This window comes from Pseudophryne corroboree, chromosome 4 (genome assembly GCF_028390025.1).
Source record: "Pseudophryne corroboree isolate aPseCor3 chromosome 4, aPseCor3.hap2, whole genome shotgun sequence".
Lineage (NCBI taxonomy): Eukaryota > Metazoa > Chordata > Amphibia > Anura > Myobatrachidae > Pseudophryne > Pseudophryne corroboree.
Window position 1 is genome coordinate 834,178,746 of NC_086447.1, and position 27,375 is coordinate 834,206,120.

Genomic DNA, 27,375 nt, shown 5'->3' on the forward strand with positions numbered 1-27,375 from the left:
GTTTAAAAAATAAACTGGGCCATGGAAATAGCTGGTAACCCAAATTTGATGTAAAATAAGGTGTCTTGTCAAAAAATGTTCATTGGGTTTTCGTTTACTTAAAAGAGAAAAAGTTGCATGACTGGGAAAGCTGCTTCTTTTTCTCAAGCCATGATGTTCTTATGGAACTTCAGAATAACAATTATAAGGATCAACTGTACCTAAACCTCCTACCCATAAACTCAATATAATGCTGGTTCCATAAAATATTAATTACGAACAGGGATGTATAGCACAAAGGGTTAATGGGACTTACTGTTTAAAAAAAAAAAAAAAAAGTGAAATCTCCCCCTCCAGAATGCACTAACTTTCCCATGATACGGATTTGCTGTGGCAGTTTTCTATTTGAAGTCTGAGTGACCTCGATCTAATGGTTTATTTTTCTAGTTTATAAGTCTGCTTTGGGGGGAAGTTTTGGTCTCCGGCTGAAGTGTTTAGCTATTGGAATCTATGCTTCAGCATTGAAGACCCCACTAGCGTCTGTTTCCTATCTGTGGCACTCGTTTCATGTGGTTATAATTTCTAGATGGCTTCCCCTCCTCTTGCGGATATAATCAATTTAATGTCCAAACATAATTCTCAAATCGGGGTTATTTTTAATTTGTACAAGGTATGGGAGACCTCGTAGAAAAAGAGAGATCTTGAAGACTGGAAAAAAAAAAAAAAAAGACAAGCTTTTTAAAATAAAAAACACTTTAACAGGAAAGCGACATAGTCATTGTTCCCCGAACTTTGTATTTTACACGCAATTGACTGTCCACTCTGACATTGCCTGGAGATTGATTTGTAGAGAGCACCCACCCTCCCTGTCTCATTTGAATGACCTGAGAATAGAGTATTATTGTGCTGAATGGCACCACGCAGGGTCTCACAGAACAGTTATTCTTTTGTGAAAAGATTGGCTTAGAGACCTTGGCAAAAACTACTAGTAGGTTTGTTTACAAGAACGCACCAAATACACCCTCTAGGAATGCAGTACGTTTTTATACATTAGGGAAGGATTCCGCCGCAGTGCAGGCGATTTGTATAAACCTTTGTTTTCTGTTCTACCCCCCTTCCTCCCAATGTAGATGCCAATATGGATGGCAAGGACAGTACTGCGACAAATGCATTCCTCACCCAGGATGTGTCCATGGCACTTGCATTGAACCATGGCAGTGTCTGTGTGAAACGAATTGGGGTGGTCAGCTCTGCGACAAAGGTATGCTAATTATATACAGCAAACGCTACATTCCCAGTGTAAAGCCGCTCTCCTTTATGAAGCTTTTTAGTGTTTTGTTGTTGTGTGTTTTTTTGTTTTAAACCATTCAATTACATTCGAACCGTAAATTAGCCGCCACCACCAAATCAGAACAGTCAGAGATTGGCTTTAGTGTGTTCGCTGTACTGTCTGAGTTACCCTGAACACTGTATATTATGACTCGCTGTTCTTTGACTGGCCTGTATATCCCATTCCTTTATGGTAGATCTGAACTCCTGTGGAACCTACCAGCCCTGTCTGAATGGAGGCACATGCAGCAATACTGGTCCCGACAAATACCATTGTTCCTGTCCGGAGGGGTATTCGGGACTAACCTGCGAAATTGGTAATTTTTATGGGGTGTGTGTGTGTATATATATATATATATATATATATATATATATATATATATATATAATGAGCAAAAATGACAGCTCTCAAAACCATAGTACACAGTGAATAGATGGTGCAAGACAGTAAAATAACATAAAGGCACTCGCTTTTCCAGCTCATTGGAAAAAGCAAAACAAGCCAGCACTCACGGTTTAGATGAGAAAACGAAGAAGATGTATTCCATGTCAAGGCGACAAGTGTAGACCTGTATCTGTTGAAACAGCTGTTGGCCTGTGCCTGTATGTACACTTGTCGCCTTGATATGGAATAAATCTTCTTCGTTTTCTCATCTAAACCGTGAGTGCTGGCTTGTTTTGCTTTTTCCGATGAGCTGGAAAAGCGAGTGTGTGTATATGTGTGTGTGTGTGTGTGTGTGTGTGTGTGTGTGTGTGTGTGTATGTGTGTGTATATATATATATATATATATATATATATATATATATATATATATATATATATATATATATATATATATATATATATATATATATATTTTATATATATTATATTAATGTGTTATATGATACTTATTATGATGATTCATATAGCCCATATTCCTGCTAACGACACAGTAAGGCTATTGACAGTTCCTATATACATAATGCAGGTATGTTCTAGTAGTAAGTGTCAGCGCAGGTGTTTTCAAGTGTATAATGATTTTCTTTTTTTCGTTACGTTTCCTCTTGTTTTGTAACCATGTGAACTGCGCATTGTGCAAGCAGTTCATAAGCACAGGTCACGCTTCCTGGAACTTTTTTTTTTTTTTTCTCCCCCTGTGTATGTTTGCCCCCCCTCCATTGTACAGCGATGCCTTCTCGTGAGGCTATGGGAATCTGTTAGTCCTGGCTCAGTCTCAAGCTATGGCACATTGATCAGGTCAGCTTAGCATGAAAGATTATTTCCTTCTTGTTTGAAGTTGTGTTAAACCAAGCACTGTTAATGAGAATAAGATACAGAGACATTAGTGCTGGTCACAACTCTGAGAGCAAGGTGGTCTGTATATAGGGTAGACATTTTATTTATTTATTTTTATTTTTTTTAAATAATTGTTTCTTAAGTACACTTCAGTAAATATCCTCTTTTTGTTTTTGCACAGCTGAGCACGCCTGTCTGTCTGATCCATGCCACAATGGCGGAAGTTGCGTGGAGACCGCTGGGGGTTTTGAGTGTAACTGTGCTCCGGGTTGGAGTGGCCCCACCTGCGTCATCAGTATGTATTTCTTATTAAAAATTTTATTTTAATTTTTAGGGTTTTAAAAGTAGTTAATAAAATAATTCCATATATGACGTCTCCTTTTTTTTTTTTTTAAAGATATCGATGATTGCGTTCCAAATCCATGTGCGCATGGCGGCACCTGCCAAGATCTAGTCGATGGATTTAGGTGTGTGTGTCCTTCCCAGTGGACTGGCAAGACATGCCAATTAGGTAATAACAATGCTGTATTCTGTATTTTCAAGCATCGGGATGCACAGTGGTTAGCATTGCTGCCTCACAGCGCTTTGGTTCTGACCAGGGCACTGCTTTGTGTGGAGTTTTTTATGTTCTCCAGGTGCCCTGTGTGGGTTTGGCTTCTATAAATACAGCATTATAATAGTAATAAGCATTAGAAGCTGGAGGTCTGATCACCTGTTGCCGATGTGATTTGACTGCAGCTCGGCAAATAGACAGTTGCCTTGTTATCAGGATACAGCTGTATGTATGGTATGCGGTTAGCATACTGCTCGTCGTATCCTGGCTGTCACAATACCGACGCTGGGATTCCAACGAGGGCACCGTACCGCCGGCGAGGTAGATGATTTCCCCCTCTATGGGTGTCCACGTCAGAGGGAAAATAGACCCTGTCGCACCGAGCCTTCAGCATGTTGAGTGCAGCGAGCCCGCAAGGGGCTTCGGTGTGCTCGACCTTTCCCCCTGCCGGCATTCTACCGCTGGGGATGCCGACGTCTGTATACTGACATTCGGTGTCCCGTGCGGCGGTCGATCATACTGAACCAGTATGTATTAATAGGATGGCAATGCTTGCTTGACAGCTCATTAGCATTTGGTTGTAGGTTGTTTAAAAACTGGTTACTTACAGAGACAGATTATCCACTAGGCAACACAGTCTCCTGCATAGGGCCCAGAGCTGCCCGGATTACTCCAAAGTAACACATTGTATGTTGGGGGGTGTCCCAGACACAAACTGAGGGGAGGAAGTTTAAGCAGGCCCTGGTTGCATTTACCTTAATTATCGTTCTTTTATAAGAAAGCGATTTTCATAATTACTTTAGAATAAGATTGTTAGTAGCTAATCTATTATATATATTTTAATTAATACAACGAATGACAGACAAGACCCCTAGTTCTAGTTAGAGTACACTAGTACGGGAAGGCTTAATTATAAATGAGCATGTTTAAGTTAAGTACCATTCTCTGGAAAAGCATTTAAGATGAGCATACGTCCCCCCACTGCCCGGTCCTGTGGGAAAGTTGCTGTATCTTTTCAGCCGTATCAACTCCCACAGACCAAGGAGTTTACAGCTGGGTTCCAAAAACGTGGATGATCTCATGAAGAATGAGTTGTCCACATCCTCTTTATGGAGCTTTCTAATCTGGCTGACAATGGTGCAGAAAGTTCCCCTCTGAAATGGTCAATTGCCTCCGACTCTTCTTAATGAGCGGCCGTACAATTATAGGAGATAATTTAAAGTCGGGGCTAAAACTCTCACCTTACAGGAAGATCTGCTCCGCCGTTCTGTTCTATCAGTCACTTAATGAGGCTAGGGAACTGGTTCAAAGGTTGCCCTTCTGTATATTTAAAGGAAATTAGGATTTAGGAATTTAATAAACCTCTAGGATTACTAGAGTCTGTGTATGTATGGTGCTGGGAAATGGCTTTGTTTTTTCTTGTTTCTCAACACAGACTTGAGGACAAGCAGAAAATCTGTACCATGTGTGTACATATAGAAAGATGTCTGCGTTGTATATACATTACAGCCAGTTCAGTAAATGGGAACGGATGTTTAGCTAAATAGGCATACGCTGATCCAGAAAGAAACCCGGTTACAGTGGGGAATGGAAGGGTAGCATATGGCGCCTCTGGCTTGGCGTGTGCACATGCTGGAACTTGTAGTCCCACAGCCACTGTATCGGCTCAGCTCTCTACAGCTGCGGTACTAATCATCCTCTTGGGTTTTTTTTAAGATGCAAATGAGTGTGAAGTTAAACCCTGTGTGAATGCGAAGTCCTGCAAAAACCTTATTGGCAGCTACTACTGTGACTGCATCCCTGGATGGACTGGCCAGAACTGTGACATCAGTAAGTAATACCATTCACATGTCTCCCCTTTACAGTCTCCATCATTATACTGATAACGTAACCTGCAGCTATTTTTAGGACTTCTCTCTCCCCATAAGTAGAAACTGTACATTAGCAGGTATAACATAGGAGAGAAGGATGTTGTCAGGCTGGAAATACACAATATTATCAAACGTACTAGCTAGTAGCATGGTCATATTCTGATATCATAGCTAAAAACAATGATGTGAAATTTCAGCTTCTGGAAGAATTGCTTAAGGAGTTCCCACCCTGTAAATAACCTTATCTTAAGGAAAGGATGCAGGAAACGTAACAAAAGCTCTATCAGTTATACAGATTTAACTTCTTTCACCATCAGTTGAAGTGTGTTTAGATTCCTCCCCCTCCCCAATATCTTAAGTATCTTTTTGTGTAATATTTATGCTTTTTTACATTTTTCTGTATTTCTTCACATGTAGATATCAATGACTGCATTGACCAATGTCACAATGGAGGAACTTGCAGGGTAGGTCTTGGTTTTTTATTATTATTTATTATATATATTTTTTTTTTCCGGGGGTATTTTTATTTTTGTTTTGTGTTTTTATATGTCGGTGGGGAAGTGTAGGTTTGTAGCATAACTGTGGCAGTGGTGCATTTGCAAGGAAGCTGGGATATACGTTTTTGCAGGAGATTTAGTATTCTTGTTGGTGCTAAGTAAACATAATTTCCTTTTGTTCCAACCTTTGTCAAATTGCAGGACTTGGTTAATGGATTCCGCTGTATCTGTCCGCCCGGCTATGCAGGGGAGCGCTGTGAGAAAGACGTCAATGAATGTGCTAGCAGCCCTTGCTTGAATGGGGGTCACTGCCAGGATGAAATCAATGGATTTCAATGTCTGTGTCCTGCTGGTTTCTCTGGAAACCTCTGTCAGGTGAGCCTCGGTGAAATGCAAACCTTTGAGAATTGTTCTTGTTGTTAGACCAGCAGGTTTTTTTTTTTTCCTAATGACTTGTACACTAAATACCTCCTGTTCAGCGAGGCCTGCTATATAGTCATACTCCTTACAGCTGTCTGCCAATAAAGTGTTGGTCGGAGGAAGGGGAGGGGGGGCGTAGGAGAAATCGGATCCATTCAGTTAAACAGATTGCAAATGTTTGCGTGTTAGAATTTTTTTGTTGTATGTTCGCTGTTGGCCTTTGGTGGCTGTTTTATATCCTGAATCTGTCTGCAGAGATCTAGGCAGGCCAGGGCTGTACATTCTGCTATAAGTTAAAATGAATGAAGGCAGCTAGATGGAAAGGTCAGATTCCAGACTGTCTGCTCTATTTAGCATTGAATAGGGTGATAATAAAACGTCCTTGTTTTGCTGCCTCTTTCCAACATTTACAGTTGGACATAGATTACTGCGAGCCCAACCCTTGCCAGAATGGAGCACAGTGCTTTAATCTGGCCATAGATTACTTCTGCAACTGCTCCGAAGACTACGAAGGCAAGAACTGCTCCCAGCTGAAAGATCACTGCCGCACGACTGCTTGCGAAGGTAAGGTGCCACTTTCTGTGATGTGCTGGGTTCTCGTCGGCTCACAGTCATGGGCGCAACAACTAAGGGGTCTATTCATGAAGCAGTGAAAAGAGTGGAGAAGTGAGCCTGTGGAGAAGTTGCCCATGGCAACCAATCAGCTGCTCCGTACAATTGTATACTATGCAAATTATAAATGTTACTTCAATGCTGATTGGTTGCCATGGGCAACTTCTCCACTGGCTCACTCCTCCACCCTTTTCACTGCTTCATGAATAGACCCCATTGTGATTGTGACTTTTATACAATGTGATAATAAAGTCCAGGTAGTTCTTAGTGTGCCGCAAGTTGTGCAAGGCACGGGCTTGGAATAATGGGCTCCTTGTGTTTGCCCCCAGTCATGTAGGGTTTGTTCTGCAGTCAGTATTTGATGTGCATTGAGTATGCTAAAAGTTTTCCTCTCGCCCTACCCAAAGAGGGCTGAAGCCGTGTTCTTGAAGACCGCTCATGAATACACTAGAACTTGTGACCTCATTAAGGCCTGAGGCACTTTGGGTTTTATGCAGCAGCAGTGTCATTGGTTCCTAGTGGATTGATGGACTATCTTGATGAATATTGCCTTGGCCCTCTGAGTGTAGGAAACCGGGAAACTTTTATCCCATAAAATGATTGCCTGAGACACGTGGCGGGACTCCAGTTCCCAGTACAAATCTAGAGGGGCTATATTGTAATGCGAACCTTAATGTATCATTTTGGAAGAACAATCTTGTAATGATATATATATAGCTTTATTTAACCATCAGTATGAGATGTAGTAATATTATATCCTACTATTGTGTTATTGCAGTACAACTGTTCTACTGAGTGTTATGAGAGTATGACCATGATCCGTGCACCCCAGTCTTACAAGTTCTGTAATTTCTGCCTTTTTTCCTCTAGTGATTGACAGCTGCACAGTTGCGGTGACCTCCAACAGTACCCCAGAAGGCGTGAGGTACATTTCCTCTAATGTGTGCGGACCACACGGCAAATGCAAGAGCCAGGCTGGAGGCAAATTCACCTGCGAATGCAACAAAGGCTTCACTGGCACATACTGTCATGAAAGTAAGTGTGCCTTTTAATGAAGATAGGAATAAGACTATTTGAACATCAAGGAAATTAGGTATTGTCTAATTAGTAGGTCGTAACATAGCAATTTGGCTAGCCACTATGTGCTGGCTGTGCGCATATCCGCCATATACATCATCATCATTTTCCATGCGCATCTTTATGGGGTGCTGTGACCAAATGTAATTGGTCACATTGTGCATGGTGCGGCCATTTGCGCTATTTGAATTGTCCGCGTAGGTATATAGTACACCTTTTTCTGCTTCTGTAGATGTAATATTCTATTGCCTTCTAAGCATCTTAAGTCCTGTTGGAGAAAGAGCGCTATAGAAATAAAATTATTATTATTAGGTATTGTGGTGTATTACAGGTCTCTACTCTTTATTGCAGATATTAATGACTGTGAAAGCAACCCTTGCAAAAATAGTGGCACCTGTATTGATGGGGTGAACTCCTACAAATGCATTTGTAGTGAAGGCTGGGAAGGAACTTACTGTGAAACAAGTGAGTACTCATTTCGTGTACAAGCAGGGCAGTGTGGACAGGGCTATGTGGGCGGAACCTGCCCCGCTCCACACTGTATGGGGAGAGCTGTGGGACCTGTACAGCCGCTTGTAGTTTCCTGGCAATTTTGTCCCCTTTCACCCGCCCTCTGGGGTGTTACTTTATGACAGCATGTGCTGGGGTGGAGAGGGAACAGGGCGCAGTTGCACCCTGTACCACGGCTGTCTACAAAGGTAACGCAGCTGAGGAGCTTTCATTTTGTCCGTCTGACGCATGTTGGGGGGCTATGATAGTCTTGTTAGCCTAGGATTCTCACTGGTTACTTCGTAAGATGCATGTGTCTATCCGGGAGGGAAGAAGTCTGAGGATCTACAGAAACAGTCGGCATGTAATGCTGTATGAATGCAATTTTGCTTTTAATATGGAGCACTTGGCGCTACTTTAAAAGCAGCTGTAGCCCGGCTTTCAGAGCTTGCTGGGTGTTGTAGTTCACAACAGTATGAAAAGCCCCAGCTAAGGCAGCCTCTGTCAGTGAGCGCTTGTTTGTAACCGTGTGCTGTATCTGTTTCTGCTTTTAGATATAAATAACTGCAGTAAAAATTCTTGTCACAATGGAGGTACTTGTCGAGACTTGGTTAATGATTTCTACTGTGAATGCAAGAATGGGTGGAAAGGAAAGACGTGCCACTCCCGTAAGTGTCTGTTTGTGATTAAAGATGAACGCTGATGTTTTTGGAGTGCCAGATCTAAAACTGTGCTCTGTTCTTACAGAAGACAGCCAGTGTGACGAATCCACCTGCAACAATGGTGGCACATGCTATGACGAGGGAGATACCTTTAAGTGCATGTGTTCGGCTGGCTGGGAAGGGACCACTTGTAACATCGGTAAGAATACGTCCTAAGTACTTTAGAAACTGCAGCTGTTGCTGTTTATCTTGGAGAAATGTAGTAAATATTTGGGGAAGAGGTATCAAACCTTGGTGAGAGATAAAGGGCCTAATTCAGACCTGATCGTTGGAGCGGCAGTGATTGTAGCCTGATGCCCTTCCTGAAGTGCACACTCGCAGCGGCCGCACTGCACGTGCGCAACCAGTAAAATTCAGTGAGATCTGAAAGCATCTCAAACATCTCACTGGTGCGATCACCTCTGCCTGATTGACTGGCAGAAGCGGGGCGGGAGGGGGCATGCCGCTGGTGGGGTGTAATCTGGACCGTTGAAGGGACGGGCCAAGGCGGCTGCATGGCGTCACATGCAGCCGCTGCCACCTAGAACACGGCGGGTAGCCACCTGCCAGCGCAGATAGGGAGCTACTTGGCGGGTGCGAAAGCATCGCCGACGTGCGATGCTTTCGCACCCGTGCGGGGGAGGCAGGGCCTGACATGCGTGCGGAGCGGACTATCCCTGTGCTGGGCAGATCCCTACATGTCCGAGAAACTGATTGTAGAGGTGCTAAATTTAGCACATCAACGATCAGCTCTGATTCACCCCCAAAGTACCAACCAGACCGCGTCTAACTCATGTAATAGACTGTTTGAAAAATATCAGCTTCTGACATTTGCTGATTGATGGTACTTTACGACTCTCTCCACTTTCTCTCTCCAAGGTTTGATACAGCAACCCCCCCCCCCCCCCCCCCCCCCCCCCAAAAACAAAAAAACAAAAAAAAAGTTTCCTAAGAGCCAGGCTGTAGCTATATTCGTGGTACTATGACCATAGTCTGTTATGGATCCTAAAATATATTTTGTCTCAGCGGGTTTTAAAGAAATTACCTGTGTCCTGGCGCCAAAGCATAAGCGCTAGATGTCTTGTAATCCCTGCACTGCATTATGGATCCTGAACCGGTCCTGTTGGTCTATAGTAGGGTTAAACCAGATGAAGGCATATTGTAGCTTGATGTTTGCAGTCAGCAGTAAAGTGGAGAAAATGAATTTTAAAAGCAGGGAAACATCCTGTTCGCTCTCGTGACTTGTCTCTTCCCTGCTCGGCTTTCATGCTTACTTTGTACTGTTTTTCCTCGTAGCAAGAAACAGCAGCTGTTTGCCAAATCCTTGCTTCAACGGTGGAACTTGCATAGTCCGAGGGGATTCTTTCACTTGTGTTTGCAAAGAAGGCTGGGAAGGCCCAACGTGCTCTCAGAGTAAGTGCTGTGCTGCACCGGAGGGAAAGCGGGGCTGAGAGAACTAGACAATTACCTAATTTTGCCACCCTCTGTACCTTAAATTGAAACCAGAAGTGGGAAGTGTTTGATGTGGACTTCGGCATCACCTGAATCATGTTTTGCTATAACCTTAAGTAACAGAGGTTCGACCTGGGCCTGAGAAAGTTGCAGATGACCTAACCAGGGACAGATGTTGCTCGGTGTTTTCATACACTCTCTGCGGCTCGTCTGCTTCTCCTCCCTTTCTTTCATACTGGAAGTGTTTTTCCTTTTATTTGTAAAAAAACAAAAAACCCTCCTTGTAGTTGCAGGGGGTTTTTTTGTTGGTTTTTTTTTTATGGTATGCATAGGATTTTTATTTTTTATTTTTTTTTGTCTATTGTGAATTACTATACTTGGGCACTTTTTTTTAAACTGCTTTTGTTTTTTTTGTTTTTAGATACCAATGACTGCAGCCCGCATCCATGGTAAGTAATACTGTAAACAAATGCGTACTTCAACCAATAAAATCTGGTTATGACAAGTCAGTCTGCTTCCTGCATATCGGATATCCCAAGATGTCCAATATTCTATGTTCTACATTTAATAGATTGTAATGTACTATAAAGTCGCCATTTCCGAAACAATGTGAATTCGCTCCCTTATTCACTACTGTCTGACACTGACTCATGACAAGTATCACTAGTACAGTCTATGTGACAGAACGAGTACAACCGTCTGGGTAACATAAATACTGTAAGCTTAGCATTACAGGTGCGTGATTTGCTTACAGGAAGTCTATATGAGATGCTTGTGTAAAAGGGAACAGGCCGATGTACTGTACTTAAGGTTCTTTTTTGAACCTATTGACTCTTTAGATGTATGTAAGATTGCAATGTTTCACTCAGACTTCAAGTTATATAAAAATGGCTCCTTTTGAAGTCATGAATTGAATGTTTCATATCTATAATGTTGGTACCGCTTTACAAATCTGTATCTAAATATATACTTTTTTTTTTTTTGTTATAGCTATAATAGTGGAACCTGTGTAGACGGGGATAATTGGTATCGCTGTGAATGTGCGCCTGGATTTGCTGGTCCAGACTGTAGAATTAGTAAGTATTGTAACTGTTAGTTGTTTTTTTTTGTTATTGTTTTGCAGTGCAATGTATTTTCTAAAACCATTGAAATGTAGGTTTTAGTATATGGTGTGGTGTCAGGTTGTTTTTTTTTTTTTTTGTGTGTGTTTTTTGTTTTGCGGTGGTTTGTTGCGATCACCTGTGTACTCCACAATATTCAGCCTATCAATTAACTAGAAACTACATTTCCATCATAATTCCTAATCCCATAGAACGTTTTAATGTTCACCTTATTTGGTGCGACTATTGCAAACGGGAAAAACAAGGTGTCCTATTTTAGTGTGAAACAGGCAATTAGTACATGTGGCTAGATTCTGCATGATTGTACTCTGCGACGGCACAAAGTGTATTTTCCATCTAAGTGGTATGCTACAGCCTGTTTTAAATGGCATTCTGTCACAAATGTTAGCACTGTAGATTTCACACCAGATTCCATGTAGAAAGCCATACCGGTGATAATACAGCTGGGAACCTTTCACACACTCATTTATGAATAGGCCTGCTCAGATTTGGGTGTCAGCCAAGCAGAGTCTAGTTGGCGTATGGATAACTACAGCCCTCCCTCACTGGCTGCTTGTTAGAAGTCGGGGCCAGCGTGCTGAGTGCAGGCTTTTGCAGGCAGGGAAGTTCTTTTGTGTTTACGCATCAGAGGAAGACATTGGCCTTCTAAAGGAAAGTTGATGAGGAGGTAGAGAGGTGGTCATACATAATTGTAGGCAGAGGGGCTAGGGAAAAGTGTTAGGAATTACAGGAGGGATCCGGTCTGAAGGTCGACCACTATAGGTCGACAGTCACTAGGTCGACATGGATGGAAGGTCGACAGGGTTTCTAGGTCGACATGTGCTAGGTCGACAGGTCTAAAGGTCGACATGAGTTTTTCACATTTTTTTTCTTTTTTTGAATTTTTTCATACTTAACGATCCACGTGGACTACGATTGGAACGGTAAAGTGTGCCGAGCGAAGCGGTAGCGGAGCGAAGGCACCATGCCCGAAGCATGGCGACCGAAGCGAGCCATGCGAGGGGACGCGGTGCACTAATTTGGGATCCCGGTCACTCTACGAAGAAAACGACACAAAAAACAAAAAAAATCCTCATGTCGACCTAGAAACCCTGTCGACCTAGTGACTGTCTACCTATAGTGGTCGACCTAAACACTGTCGATTTGATGAACCACACCCATTACAGGAAACTATAGCTATCTATCTATCTACCTATCTATCTATCTTGTGAGGTCAGTGACTGAGGAATCAGTCTGATTTAAACATAAAAATGATTACAATAATACAAAGATATTTACGGTCTAAATATTTCATTATTTAAATCATTTTTATAGTCAAAACTCTGGAGAATGACAGGTGAGGCTCTGTCTCCCCTGCCTACCCTGACCACACATCACTTGACAATGAAAACCACTTTAATTTGACTTTTAGGGGTCTATTCTTGAAGCAGTAATAAGTGTGGAGAAGTTGCCCATGGCAACCAATCAGCTGCTACATATAATTTTATAGAATGAACTTTATAAATGTTACCTCAACACGAATTGGTTGCTATGGGCAACTTCTCCACTGGTTTACTTCTCCACTTTTTCCACTGCTTCATGAAGTCAAACAATTTGTAGAAATCCGGAGAAATTGTGACTACTTCTATTGACTAGGAAGTCATATTGGTAGAGCTTTCATCCTATTGCCACCTTTACAACACTGCACACGCTGTCACGTGCAGAAAGTGCACAAAATAAGTGGCACAGTGGTTAGCATTGCTGTTAACTTTGTCAAGGGTTTGATTCAAACCAGTGCACTATTTGTGTGGAGGTTGCAGGTGTAATATGTTGGTGTTTTATAAAGAATACTCAGTAGAGAATATTGGCACTGTGCCATCTGGATAGGAACGACCTATGATCACTGTGTTTATAGCTTGTAATATTTTCTAGATTGCGGTTCATATTTTGTGTTGGTTATGATACTGTTTTCAGGCTATTCGTAGGTTAATTATTAAGTAATCCCTAAGGAGTAATCGGAAGGTGCAATACTTTGCCTTTGGCCTTAAAGTCCTATATATTGCATTTCATAACTGTACTTTGGAGCCAGTGCCCTAATTGTCTTCTATCTCATTCTGCATTATGACTGTTCCAAAGGTTACTGGTACATATACTGAGACAAGCAGCTAGTACAGAGGAAGTCAGCAGGCTATTAATCTGCAGACCTTAATATACAGGGGCAAATGTACTAAGCCTTGGAGAGTGATAAAGTGGAGAGAGATAAAGTACAAGTGAACCAACTCCAAGTTTCAATATTTTTCTTCTTTTTCCCCCCAGATATCAATGAGTGTCAGTCTTCTCCATGTGCATTTGGCGCTACGTGCATAGATGACATCAATGGTTATCATTGTAGCTGTCCACCTGGCCGCAGTGGTCCCAAGTGTCAAGAAGGTATTGGCAAATGCTTTGCTCTTTTATATTAATTGATGACCTCATACAGTAACTGTTAACGGGAAACTGCAGCTTTCACGTATGGGCCGTTTTATTAAAATGGCAAATGCTGTAATTATTATTATTCTTACCAGTTATTTATATAGCGTATACATATTCCGCAGCGCTTTACAGAGAATATTAGGCCACTCATGTCAGCCACTGCCCCGGTGGAGCTTACAATCTATTAGGTCTATTTATTAAGCCTTGGGTGAAGATAAAGTCGCTGGCGATAAAGTAGCAACCAATCGGCTCCTAACTGCCATGTCACAGGCTGATTTTGAAAAATGACAGTTAGGAGCCAATTGGCTGGTACTTTATCTCCAGCGACTTTATCTCCACCCAAGGCTTAGTAAATAGACCCCTATATTCCCTACCACATGTACACTCACACAGGGGTTAATTTTGTTGGGAGCCAATTAACCTGCCAGTATATTTTTGGATTGTGGGAGGAATCCGGAGTACTCTGAGGAAACCCATGCAAGTACAGGGAGAATATACACACTCCACACAGTTAGAGCCATAGTGGGAATCGAACCCATGACCTCAGTGCTGTGAGGCAGTAATGCTAACCATTACGCCCTCTGTGCTGCCTAACTGAAACGCAGTTCCGATTGGAATTAGTGGGCTGACTATTCTATCTTTTGTGCAGTTACAGGAAGGCCTTGTATAACGAACGGACACGTTAAGCCAGATGGAGCGAAATGGGATGATAACTGCAACGAGTGTCAATGTTTGAATGGAAAAGTTGCCTGCTCTAAGGTAAGCTTTGTTCTGAGGCTAGATACAATGAAGAGCCGAAGCCAATGTCTGCTGCAAGCACCGGCTCTGTCGTTGACCGGAATGTTTAATGTTCAGAAATCCCCTTGTAAACAAAATAAATAAATCTGTCGCCACCGCAAGAGCCGAATACATCCGTGATAATGAGGCGGCACAGTCCCTGCTGTACACAGGTATCCGTTCACATGGTCGACCATGTTATGGTTGACAGTCATTAGGTCGACCACTATTGGTCGACATTGACATGGTCGACACGTACACATGGACGACACATGAAAATGGTCGACACATGAAAAGGTCGACATGAGTTTTTTTACTTTTTTCTTTCTTTTGGGGAACGTTTCCATACTTTACGATCCACGTGGACTACGATTGGAACGGTAATCTGTGCCGAGCGAAGCGGTAGCGGAGCGAAGGCACCATGCCCGAAGCATGGCGAGCGAAGCGGTGCACTAATTGAGGTTCCCAGTCACTTTACGCAAAAAACGACACAAAAAAAACCTCACGTCGACCTTTTCATGCATCGACCTTTCATGTGTCGACCATTTTCATGTGTCGACCATGTGTCCATGTCGACCATGTCAATGTCGACCAATAGTGGTCGACCTAATGACTGTCGACCATAACATGGTCGACCATTCATACCGGAACCCTGTACACACTGCTCTTGCTCCTTCCTCCTTCTTAATGACGCATTGATAAAATCCAATCTGTCCAGGATTTTCCTTGCTTGATGGAACACAAGCCTTATACATGCAGCTGATTTTATTCTATTAAGTTGGGAGCAGTTGACTTTTATTTCTCCTAAGACTGTGTAGGAGTAGCAGAAAGAGGAATGTTCTTGGACTTCAGCAAAGTCTCTATTTTACTATAGTCTCTGTGGGGCTGTGTAGGTAGGAAGGTGGAGCCAATGACTGCAACATGAAGATAGTGGTTATTTTTAGAAGAAGGTCTGGGGGCATCAGTCTTATGCAGGCCATACATCTACAGGCCTGATCCCCTGTTCTCCTGATCCGATCCACTATCCGATTTGCATCTATGAACGGTGGTGATTCATCATGGGGAATTTGGCAAATTCAATTGTCCTGATACAAGCTAGATGTATAGACCACATTTAGATCCATAAAGTTATCTTTGTTAATAACCCACCTTTTCAAAACGATCTACGTTCTGCTAATAGTTGTATAAAGGACATGGAATGTTATACGCAAACTCTTACAACAAACCATCGGCGGGATGTAACTTATTTATTATGTATTTATTACGTTCTTATATAGCGCAGCATATTCTGCTGCACTTTACAATTAGAACAGTAATAGAACAAAATTGGGCAAAAACAGACAGACCTAGAGGTAGGAAGGCCCTGCTCGCAAGCTTACAATCTATAGGTAATATGAGGTCCAGATGTTTTTTTAAAGCCGCAGTCATTTACAAGGCAAATCCATGCCTTGTAAATGACTGCCGATTTAAAAAAAAAAAAAAAAAACGTCCGCGTTTGGCCAGCATCCAGCCCTAAAGCAGACCTGGAGTTCATTACGTTCTGTCGCATGTGTCTTCATTGATCTCATTGACCTGTGAGGATTATAATAAAACGCTACTCCGTTGCATGGACTTGTGATAAAACAATGTGAAAACTGATGTATATAGGGCAGTAGTACTGACTGTTTCCATGTATAACAGTAGTGTTGTAACTTGTAGGTGTGGTGCGGCCCGCAGCGCTGTGAATTACACAGTAAAGGAAATAATGAGTGCCCCGCTGGCCAGTCTTGTGTTCCGATTAAAGACAACCATTGCTTCATCCCTCCATGTACCGGAGCTGGGGAGTGCTGGCCGTCCAATCGGCCGCCGGTGAAAACCAAATGTAACGCCAACACCAGTTATCAGGACAGCAGCTGCGTGAACGTCACCTTTACCTTCAACAAAGAGATGATGTTACCGGTGAGTGGCGATATTCCTTACATATTGGGGGTAGGAACTATATACCGTATATACTCGAGTATAAGCCTACTTTTTCAGCACTTTTTTTGTGTGCTGAAAAAGTCCCCTCGGCTTATACTCGAGTCAGTGCAGGGAAGGAGTGGGGACACGGAGGGCAGTGCAGTGGGAAGGAGGGACATGGAGGGCACAGCGCACGCCTCTCCGGTGTCCCTCCTGCGTCTCCGGCGGCAGCGGCGGGTCTATTAAAGGAAGTACCCGTTCGTGAGCTCTGATTGGCTCACGAATCAGCACTTCATTTAACAGACCCGCCGCGGCCGCCGGAGACGCAGGAGGGACACAGGAGAGGCGCGCGCTGTGCCCTCCGTGTCCCTCCTTCACAAGACAGCGCGGGAGCGGCGGAGGGCAAGTAACTGGCACTGGGGGAGCATATTTGGCACTTGGGGGGGGGGGGGGCATATCTGGCGCTGAGGGGGCATATCTGGCAGTGTGAGGGGTGTGTACAGCTAGAGCTGCATTTCCCACCCTAGGCTTATACTTGAGTCAATAAGTTTTCCCAGATTTTTGTGGTGAAATTAGGTGCCGCGGCTTATATTCGGGTCGACTTATACTCTAGTATATACGGTACTTTGTATTGAGAGAAGTTGATTATAGAACATTTTGCCTTTGCGCCAGTTACATGAATATCCCATGTTTTGGTTCAGTAGAGAAACAGTTGATTTAGGGCCTAATTTAGATCTGATCGCAGCAGCAAATTTGTTAGCAAATGGGCAAAACCATGTGCACTGCAGGGGAGGCAGATATAACATGTGCAGAGAGTTAGATTTGGGTGGGTAACTTTGTTTCTGTGCAGGGTAAATACTGGCTGCTTTATTTTTACACTGCAATTTAGATTTCAGTTTGAACATACCCTACCCAAATCTAACTCTCTCTGCACATGTTATATCTGCCCCCCCCCCCCTCCCCCTTTTCAGTGCACATGGGGGGTAATTCAGACCTGATTGCTCGCTAGCGTTTTTTGCACAGCTGCAATCAGGTCAGAACTGCGCACAGCAAAAATACACTCCCCGGTGGGCGGCGACTATGTGAACGCAGGACTGCAAAAAACAGCTAGCGAGCGATCAGGTCTGAGTTAGGTGGTCATTCCGAGTTGTTCGCTCGGTAATTTTCTTCGCATCGCAGCGATTTTCCGCTAATTGCGCATGCGCAATGTTCGCACTGCGCCAAGTAAATTTGCTATGCAGTTAGGAATTTTACTCACGGCATTACAAGGTTTTTTCTTCGTTCTGGTGATCGTAATGTGATTGACAGGAAGTGGGTGTTTCTGGGCGGAAACTGGCCGTTTTATGGGTGTGTGTGAAAAAACGCTGCCGTTTCTGGGAAAAACGCGGGAGTGGCTGGAGAAACGGGGGAGTGTCTGGGCGAACGCTGGGTGGGTTTGTGACGTCAAACCAGGAACGAAACTGACTGAACTGATCGCAGATGCCGAGTAAGTGTGGAGCTACTCAGAAACTGCTAAGAAGTGTCTATTCGCAATTCTGCTAATCTTTCGTTCGCAATTTTACTATACTAAAGTAGGCGGCGGCTTAGCGTGTGCAAAGCTGCTGAAAGCAGCTTGCGAGCGAACAACTCAGAATGACCACCTACCCCCATTGTTTTGCCCATTTGCTAACAAATTTTGCTGCAGCGATCAGATCTGAATTAGGCCCTTAGTGTTTGCCACTTGCTGTACTTGGGTTATGCGTTGTTTACTCTCAGGGCTGTCGGCTAAATATTCAGATGCAAGTAACCTTGATTTAGTTCTGTCGAGAGTGGTGGTGTTAAGGCGGCTCGGTGAAAAATCCAGTGTTGTCTCCTGCCAGTAACAGAGAGTTAAAAAAACAAAACTGGATTTACCAAATGGAAATAATATTACAGAAGTTGTGTCCTTTTCCCTGTGTCCTATTTACTGAACGAACACTGATTAATGGAATCTAATGTGCTGTGTTTGTTTGTCAGGGACTCACTACTGAGAGCATTTGCAATGAACTGAGGAATCTCAACATTTTGAAGAATGCTTCAGCTGAATATTCCATCTACATTACCTGCGAGCCGTCTCCTTTGGCAAACAATGAGATCCACGTTGCTATAGTAGGTTCATGTCATTTACGATATATATGTTTGTATGTATCTATCCTTGTGATGCCATATAAATAAAAGTTAGTAGTAATGATAATTCTCTAAAAGCAAACAAATATATATGTAAATTTGTACATGCATATGTGATACTACTAGAACTTGCATTGCAGCTGAGATCTCTGGTAATAAAATACATTGAATAGTACTGTTAGACAGTGAATGATTATGCTTACAGAAGTGGTGGCTGACGAGCCTCCTACGGCTATACTACCACTCTAGGTCTCCCATGTGAGAATTCCTCTAGCACCACCTGACTGCTGCCCGATACATCCCTTTCCTATGGAGACTGGAAATGGAGTGGGCACTAGGCCAGTCTCCGGTAAATGTAACTGTTCCACAGCAGGACTTCTCTGTAATTCCCCTGTACATCCAGAGTAACAGGGTATCTTTAATAAGCAGTTTACTTGCCTTACAAACAAGAAGGCTGAGGGCTTTAACACACAACAAGCTTATTCCGCAGCAAACATCATCTGTTGGGGATCCGGTCTGAAGATCGACAGTGTCTAGGTCGACCACTATAGGTCGACAGTCACTAGGTCGACATGGATGGAAGGTCGACAGGGTTTCTAGGTCGACATGTGCTAGGTCGACAGGTCTAAAGGTCGACATGAGTTTTTCACTTTTTTTTTTTTTTTTTTTTCATACTTAACGATCCACGTGGACTACGATTGGAACGGTAAAGTGTGCCGAGCGAAGCGGTAGCGGAGCAAAGGCACCATGCCCGAAGCTCGCGAGCCATGCGAGGGGACGCGGTGCACTAATTTGGGATCCCGGTCACTTTACGAAGAAAACGACACCAAAAAAAATAAAAAAAATCCTCATTTCGACCTTTAGACCTGTCGACCTAGCACATGTCGACCTAGAAACCCTGTCGACCTTCCATCCATGTCGACCTAGTGACTGTCGACCTATAGTGGTCGACCTAAACATTGTCGACCTAGATACTGTCGATAAAACGAACCACACCCCATCTGTTGCCCCTGCTGAAAGCGCAATGATCATTTTGTTCAATAACATTGCGTTTTTCTGACCTATGTTAATGCTTACTTCCAGTCTGCTGATGAAAGCCGATATGGCCGAAACAGAGTCCAGGACATCGCTGAAAAGATCATAAACCTGGTTAGTAAAAGAGATGGAAACAACACTTTCATCGCCTCAGTGGCAGAGGTTCGAGTGCAAACACAGACCAAAAGCCAGACAGGTGAGTGCTGGAACGCTGGAGAGCTGACAGACATAGATGTATTAGGGGTTTAAGATAGATGTTCAAAATTAATTGTTTTGAAAATGTAATCCATATCCTGTTTCTAATCATTTGTTGGATACTCTACAGTCTAAGAATAATACTTCATGATTGTATTCCATATTCAAGAGCTGATGGGAAGCTTATTGCTTGTCCTGTTCTACTACAGCGTATCTAGCAAATGATAAGAATAGGGGTTATGTAGGCCAAATTGACAAGTGCAGTACAGAACTAAACCATGGGCCTAATTCAGACCTGATCGCTCGCTAGCTGTTTTTTTTGCAGCGCTGCGATCAGATAGTCGCCGCCTATAGGGGAGTGTGTATTCGCTTTGCAAGTGTGCGATCGCATGTGCAGCCGAGTAGTACAAAAAGAGTTTGTGCAGTTTCTGAGTAGCTCAGGACTTACTCAGCCGCTGTGATCACTTCAGCCTGTTCTGGACCGGAATTGACGTCGGACACCCGCCCTGCAAACGCTTGGACACACCTGCGTTTTTCCAACCACTCCCAGAAAACGGTCAGTTGACACCCACAAACGGCTTCTTCCTGTCAATCTCCTTGTGATCGCCCGTGCAAATGGATTCTTTGTTAAATCCGTCGCACAGCAACGATCCGCTTTGTACCCGTGTGACGCGCCCGCGCATTGCGGTGCATGCGCTGTTCAGGCCTGATCACTGCGCAGCGAAAAAAACTAGCGTGCGATCAGGTCTGAATTAGGCCCTATGATGGGACGTTTCATGACTAAGCTTTATTGCGTCTTCCTCCTTGGGGTTTCTCTGACTTCTGTATGAGCTGAGTATAGAACTTAATGGGCCGGATGAAGTGTTGTCCGGTGGTGCAGGTTGCTGGCCAAACTCAGAATTTTATTAAAACGCCAATCACTTACAATGCATGGTTTTGCCTTGTAAATGATTTCCACTTTAAAAAACAAAAAAACATCATCCAAGTTTGGCCAGCAACCCCCACCTCCTGCCAAATCAGGCAGCATTACATCCGGCCCAGTGTGTGTTAAATTTGGTAACACCGGTTCAGATTTGTATTTTATGAATGTGGTAATTGGGTGTATTTGTTTTTTGCATTGTGATTATAATTATAGCTGCATTAAATAGCTTTAGCGAGTTGTAATGTTTCATGTAGTTCAGACTGTTAAGGGTTTATTTACTAAGCAGCGATTTCTCAAAGCTGCGGATGTGGCTGTGGGATTTTAATAGCAATAATATTAAATACAGAACATGGCTGGCTTGCTTTAATATTATGGCTGATTTAAATCCCACAGCCAGAACCGCCGACCTTAGGCTTAGTATGCGTACCCCCCATTACGATGTGAAAATGAGTTTAGCTTCATCTGCAACTTTGTGATTAAAGCTAATTCCTGTGCAGTTAATTGCAGCCCAGCGTCTCCAGTGCACTATGGGCCTAATTTAGACTTGATCGTATCCGTGCAAAATTTTGCATGGATATGATAATTTACTCTGACATGCGGGGGGGGACCCAGACCACACCCCTAAAACAGCTGCCAAACGCCGCCGGCCCGCCCCCTCCCGCTCCGTGAACGCCTCTGCCTGTCAATCAGGCAGAGGCGATTGCAGGGCTGAGATGGCCATCCTCTGTCTGGCAGGCGCGAAAACGCACAGAGGCGATCAGGTCTAAATTAGGCCCCATGTGCGGTGTTTTGTTGCGTGTGTGATGTGCACTGCAGCAGGTGCCTCACGCCATATGGTGTATAGATGCTAGAAATATGGGGACACCTGTAGTGACCATGGTTTCAGCTTGAAATCCCTAACCATTGTCCCATAGAGGTATACTGGTGGGATGACATGAATGGAGATGGTCTACCGTAAGATGACTTATATGCATTGACTATAGATAGTAATTGCTCTCTATTTCCATACCAGATATCCTTGTGCCGCTACTGAGCTCTATCCTGACAGTGGCATGGATTTGTTGCCTGGTCACCGCCTTTTACTGGTGCATCCGGAAGCGCAGAAAACAGAGCGGCCAGAGCCACACTGCCTCCGAGGACAACACCACAAACAATGTCAGGGAGCAGCTCAACCAGATTAAAAACCCTATCGAAAAACATGCAGCGAACAGTGTTCCCATTAAAGACTACGAAAACAAAAATTCCAAAATTGCAAAAATAAGGACACACAACTCAGAAGTTGAAGAAGACGACATGGATAAACACCAGCAGAAAAGCAGATACGTCAAACAGCCGGCTTACACGCTGGTAGACAGGGATGAAAAACCACCTAATGGCACGCCCACAAAACAGCCAAACTGGACAAATAAACAGGACAACAGAGACTTAGAAACGGCACAAAGTTTAAATCGAATGGAGTACATTGTATAGCAGACAGGGGCGCTGCCATGCAGAGCTGGTGTCTACTGTTAGGGGCTCCGAGTCTCTAGTTCTTTAAACTGTTGTGTAATATTTGAGTCTAAGGCTATTATTTACTTAGAATCCCTATGTTAATTTAAGTTTTGACAAGCTGGCTTACACTGGCAAGGATAGTTGCTGTGGTTGGCTGGAATACCAAGTGCTGCATTTCACATCTATGCAAAACTAGTGAGAAGTGTCTTAATGAAAATTCCGCCGCAGCTGAACGATGGAAGGAATGCTTCAGAAGACCCTGCGTTGCCTTTGCCGTTTGCTAGCTCTATTTTTGTTTTGTTTATCAACGTTTTCAACAGGTGTCCATAGTAATACAGTCTTTAGAATAATACATTTTATTTATATTTATTATATATAATTTTTTTATTTTGTATATTGGTTTTTATAGTGATGTACAACTAGTTCTGTATTTGAAAGTGCCTTTGTAGCTCAGTACCACAGCAACTATCGAAATTTAAGTTTATTATTTATTTTTTTTATTGTATTTTGTGTTGGGGGGAGGCGGCGGGACTGTCAGCTGTTGCTGGTAAAATGAAGAATTGTCAAGTAGAAGTTTTGTATAGATCTGTAAATAATTCTTTCTATTTTTTTTTTTTTTAATTAATCAGTGTATATTTGATTTATTAACTTAATAATCAAGAGCCTTAAATATCATCATTCCTTTTTATTTATACATACGTGTTTAGAGTTTAAGGTTTTTGATAGCTTTTTGTAAGCTCGTGGCTTCAGTTTTTTTGAGATTTTCTTGTTACACGTTTAACTATATGCCAAAATTTAAGGTGTTCTAAAAATAGTTTTATTTTTTAAGAATAGGACAGGCGCACATGCCTCAATGCTGTTTTTTGTACATTGTCAAATGTTAAACACCTTTTTATATAGTATCACTTTAAAACAAAAATACAAAAAAACTTTTTTGTACGTTCATACTGAGACCATTTTCAGAGTTAGACTTTAGAGAACAATCTTTGCTGCTTTTGGCTTTGATATAAAAAGAAAAGAAAACCTAAGTGGGGGGAAAAAAAAGTGTGACTGGCAGATATTCTGCAACAGGGCAGTTCAAGGGAACTTGTACAAGAAATGTGAGTGCACATGTAAAAATTAAAAGAAAAAAATTAAACTCAATTGGCGTGTGAAGTTGGAAACTGCAATCTTGTCTTTGTAAAGTTTTTTTTTTTTTTTTTTTTAATTTCATATTTTTTTTTTTCCATTTTAGACTTTCTTTTTTAATACTATGAAAATGTACTAAAGAACCACTTGTAGATATTTGATTTGTCTTGTTTGTTTTTTGATCGACTGATACTAGGGAGCAATGGCGGCTCCAAAGGTGGGGCAAAATTCAAATTGGGTAGCCACACGAACTCCACCATCCCCACTACCCCCCCAGACGTTGCCAAACATCGTCGGCCGGGACTCACTGGCAGTTGGTGTGGCTTCCCTATTTGAATTTCAGACTCTGCTGCAGCCTCATCTCTGGAGCCACCACTGTTAGGGAGTATTCTAGGCAAATTATTGAATACTTGAACAGTAGGAATCAAGTTCTCACTGTTGTTTTTCCACACGCATACACTACCTGTCATATAGCCAAGGCACGTGGGTGTTTTTTAATACTGTGGTTTAAGTAGTTTGACAAAATGCTGGTTTGCTGACGCTATAATAATCAATTGACAAAAGTACTTTAAAGGCAAGCTGGCAATATTACTTTTCATTGATTGGATTCAAACTTAAGCACTGCAGCAACTGAATAAAACTCTTGAGAATGGTGGACTCATACATAATAACCTGGAGTTGCAGCGTCCAGCGCCATTCTGACGATTTGGCCCATAGCTTTAAAGCGGCAATTTTTAATTATTGCATCTTTGAGACGACTGGAATCATACTGGTTCCTGCAAACCGCAGGCTGTTGCATACAGGCTGATGTTGGCATTTTGTCACCACTTTTCATTAAGAATAAACTACAGCAAAACTCCTGTGTGTCTTAGGCTTTACCTTTCCATACATTGGTAACTGCACTTGCAGAGAGGAGGGAGATGATCCCTCATCTATAGCAGATGTTGTTATGGATATCATTCATAATGCTAAACTTGGTTCTCTCATCCATGGCCACTGAAGTCCTGAAAAATCCCTGTATTGTGATATTGGTGTTATATAATCCCTAAAGTGCATCTTTTATGTTGTTGGAAGGCAATACATTTTGAAAGTAATATTTATTAAATTTTTTTGTATGAAAACTTATGATATTGTACTTCATGTTTGTTTTACATATTCTGTTGTATCATCTTGCATATCCATTCCAATATAATGTACACTGTAGACCTCTTTCACAAAAATGCATTCGATGCCAATTGCAAAATGTGTTGGATTTGCACCTTTGTGTGTAGATGGTCAGCCCTGAATGTCTTGGGTGTTCTTGATCTTGGTCTCTGCAACATGAGTACAGATACTGCAGGTTGAAAACATTAGGAGGAACCATCGACTAGCTTCCATTCCGGCATGTTGCTTAAAATTTTGAGACTTTGACACATCTTGTTTTGATAAGATTTAGGGGCCCATTTATCAACGAGTGATGAAACGCGTTGTGAATGATAAAATTGGTACGTTTGATAAATGGTGCTCCAGTCAGTCTGCTTCCAATTGTCATTTTTTCAAACACCTGACTGTTAAGAGCTGAACACATGACAGGAGCTGATTGGCTGGAGCGCCATTTATCATTTACAGCGAGGGACAGATCTTGTGATCCAGTTCTGAAGTCAGCAGACACAGCAATGAGGTTCACACGCGGTGAAAGCATATTGCTCTCTTGACAGACGCTATGTACTGTAACTTTTTGCCACAGGCATGAAAACCTGAATAAAAGAGAAATTATATGTTGCCATTGGACATGAATCCTGTTGAGCAGCATTACACACCATTCAAATGCGTATTTTGAATAAATGAAGTGTCCCTTCACCTTCTTTAACCCAAACTTGTTATTTGTACCTATTCTTCAAACTACAGTAGTCTACAATGCAGGACTGTGTAAAACTGCATACACTGCAACATGTGACTGTTCAATCATTCTAGGAAGTGTTCAAGTACAAATAATCTTAACAGGATAGTCCCTCTTCAATCCAGGACTATGGGAGACTTGGTTAATTTAAATAAATTATACTGCACAAAAGTTGGTTCTAATAGAAGTGGCCAGATGATTTTAACCTACAGCCTAACGGCTTTGTTTGTATTCATGCAATTGCGTTGGCAAGGCTTGAAGTTGTGAATACAACTACTGTAAAGCTTAAGGTGCATACACATGGTAAGATATTGACTAAGTGCCGATTTTGACTGTGCGATTTCCCCCGGTTAGCAGGTCCCCGGTGCAGTTTTTGGCGGCAGGTCACGCAGCTGTCACGGGCCCTGAGCTGCGGTGCCCGCCGCGGACGAACTGGCAATGGGCAGACGCCCCTTGGTGCTCACTGTCACAGAAAGGCTTTGGGAGTACTATATATATCTATTTTTGACATAGCCAGTATAATCTGTTAACAGGGACTGCAGGGCTTCCCGGGGCAGGACCTAGGGCGGGAAGGCGCCATTTTCCTGCTGCTGCAGATCAAGCCGCACACAACGCTGCTCCTCCAGAGACCCACGCTGCTACAGGACTCTGTACTGGTACCAGGGGGTCTTAGACAGGGGTGAGCACACTAGTGACAGCGCCGCTGCACTCCTATAGGGTCATATATTTAGTTACTCTTATACTGCTGTGTTTCTGGGTGCTGGTGTCTGCTCCTCACGTGTCCCTCCTGGGGCTCTCTAGGGTCTATCTGGAGGTGGTCAGTGGGCTGCGCTGTTTTACAGGGTGAAGGATGTCTGTAGACATGGTTATGTGTACTGCCTGTAATTCATCCCCGTCTTCAGTGGGGTCACTTATGTGTGAAATGTTCCTGGTCTCCACAGAGACACAGTTCACAAGCACCTGCCTGGCTGGACAGCTTTACTAGCATGATCCAGCATGTTAATTGTGAATTAGCTGTAGCTAAAAGGGAGAGACAGGTGTTGAAGCATTCTATTGATTCTGTGGCCGAGGCAGCAGATACAAAGAAGGCTTCTCAGCCCCATCTAGTGGTTTCACAAAAACGCTCACTGCCACAGGTGCTCCAGTCTGATTCTGATCAGCCTTAAGTAGATAATGATGATATGGATGAGGACAGCTCTCTATCCCCAGGGGTGGAGGCCCTCATCTTCGCTGTGAGAGAGGCCCTTCACATTACCGGATCAAGAGTCAGAGACAGATGAGGAGTTGTATTTTAATGTTAAACCAAAGGCCTCAGTGACACTTCCTGTGTCTAAAGAGTTGAACTCCCTGGCCAGGGAGGCATGGTTAAACCCTGATCGTTAAAAACCTCTGAGGAATTTAAAAAAAAAAAAAAAACAACAACTTTTTTCCTTTCCCGATTAGGACAGTCTGTGTTCAGACTGTCTAAGAAATTGGTACTGCTGGTGCCAGGGGCTATATCCCTAAAAGAGCCAGCTGACCATAAGATTGGGACCACGCTCAAGGCAGTATATATGGCTGCAGGCGCTGCTCAACGCCTCACAATTGTTTGTTGGTGGATTTCCAGGGCAATAGTCAGGTGGTCTGATAACGTTATCGATGGTTTGGCCTTTTTCCCCCGAGATGAGGTAGTTACTCTGCTGCAACATATACAGGATGCTGCAAATTTTATGATCGAGGCTATTAAGGAGATGTGTAAGATTAATGGCCGCACTACTGCTATGGCTGTTTCGGTGCGCAGAGCTCTGTGGTTACATCAGTGGTCGGTAGACGCTGATTCCAAAAAGGGTATAGAAAATATTCCCTTTTCAGGTGATGCTTTGTTTGGTGACGGACTAAATAAATGGATCTCCCAAGCAACGGCGGGTAAGTCTACTTATCTGCCGTCTGCTACGCCGCCTGCTAGACATCTTTACACAGGACCCTCCTTGCAGTCCTTTCATGTGGCAAGGTTCAGAGGCAAGGGTCGAGGGTTCTCCACCACTTCCAGGGGAT

General features: G+C 43.0%; 1 protein-coding gene across 2 annotated transcripts in view; it reads left to right on the forward strand.

Moving 5' to 3' along the window:
* The window catches only part of JAG1 (jagged canonical Notch ligand 1), a 47,918-nt gene extending 23,331 nt beyond the window's left edge, over positions 1–24,587 (forward strand). For both annotated transcript variants that reach the window (XM_063918546.1, XM_063918547.1), the window contains 21 exons: positions 1,110–1,240; positions 1,506–1,625; positions 2,769–2,882; positions 2,985–3,098; positions 4,857–4,970; positions 5,429–5,475; positions 5,710–5,883; positions 6,342–6,492; positions 7,411–7,575; positions 7,969–8,082; positions 8,661–8,774; positions 8,854–8,967; positions 10,104–10,220; positions 10,681–10,708; positions 11,250–11,335; positions 13,676–13,789; positions 14,481–14,590; positions 16,307–16,546; positions 18,542–18,673; positions 19,775–19,922; positions 21,856–24,587. In XM_063918546.1, the coding sequence (XP_063774616.1) occupies positions 1,110–1,240; positions 1,506–1,625; positions 2,769–2,882; positions 2,985–3,098; positions 4,857–4,970; positions 5,429–5,475; positions 5,710–5,883; positions 6,342–6,492; positions 7,411–7,575; positions 7,969–8,082; positions 8,661–8,774; positions 8,854–8,967; positions 10,104–10,220; positions 10,681–10,708; positions 11,250–11,335; positions 13,676–13,789; positions 14,481–14,590; positions 16,307–16,546; positions 18,542–18,673; positions 19,775–19,922; positions 21,856–22,313 (2,905 nt within the window). In that variant the 3' untranslated portion in view covers positions 22,314–24,587. The remainder of the gene's footprint in view (positions 1–1,109; positions 1,241–1,505; positions 1,626–2,768; positions 2,883–2,984; positions 3,099–4,856; positions 4,971–5,428; positions 5,476–5,709; positions 5,884–6,341; positions 6,493–7,410; positions 7,576–7,968; positions 8,083–8,660; positions 8,775–8,853; positions 8,968–10,103; positions 10,221–10,680; positions 10,709–11,249; positions 11,336–13,675; positions 13,790–14,480; positions 14,591–16,306; positions 16,547–18,541; positions 18,674–19,774; positions 19,923–21,855) is intronic.
* Positions 24,588–27,375: the final 2,788 nt, after the last annotated feature.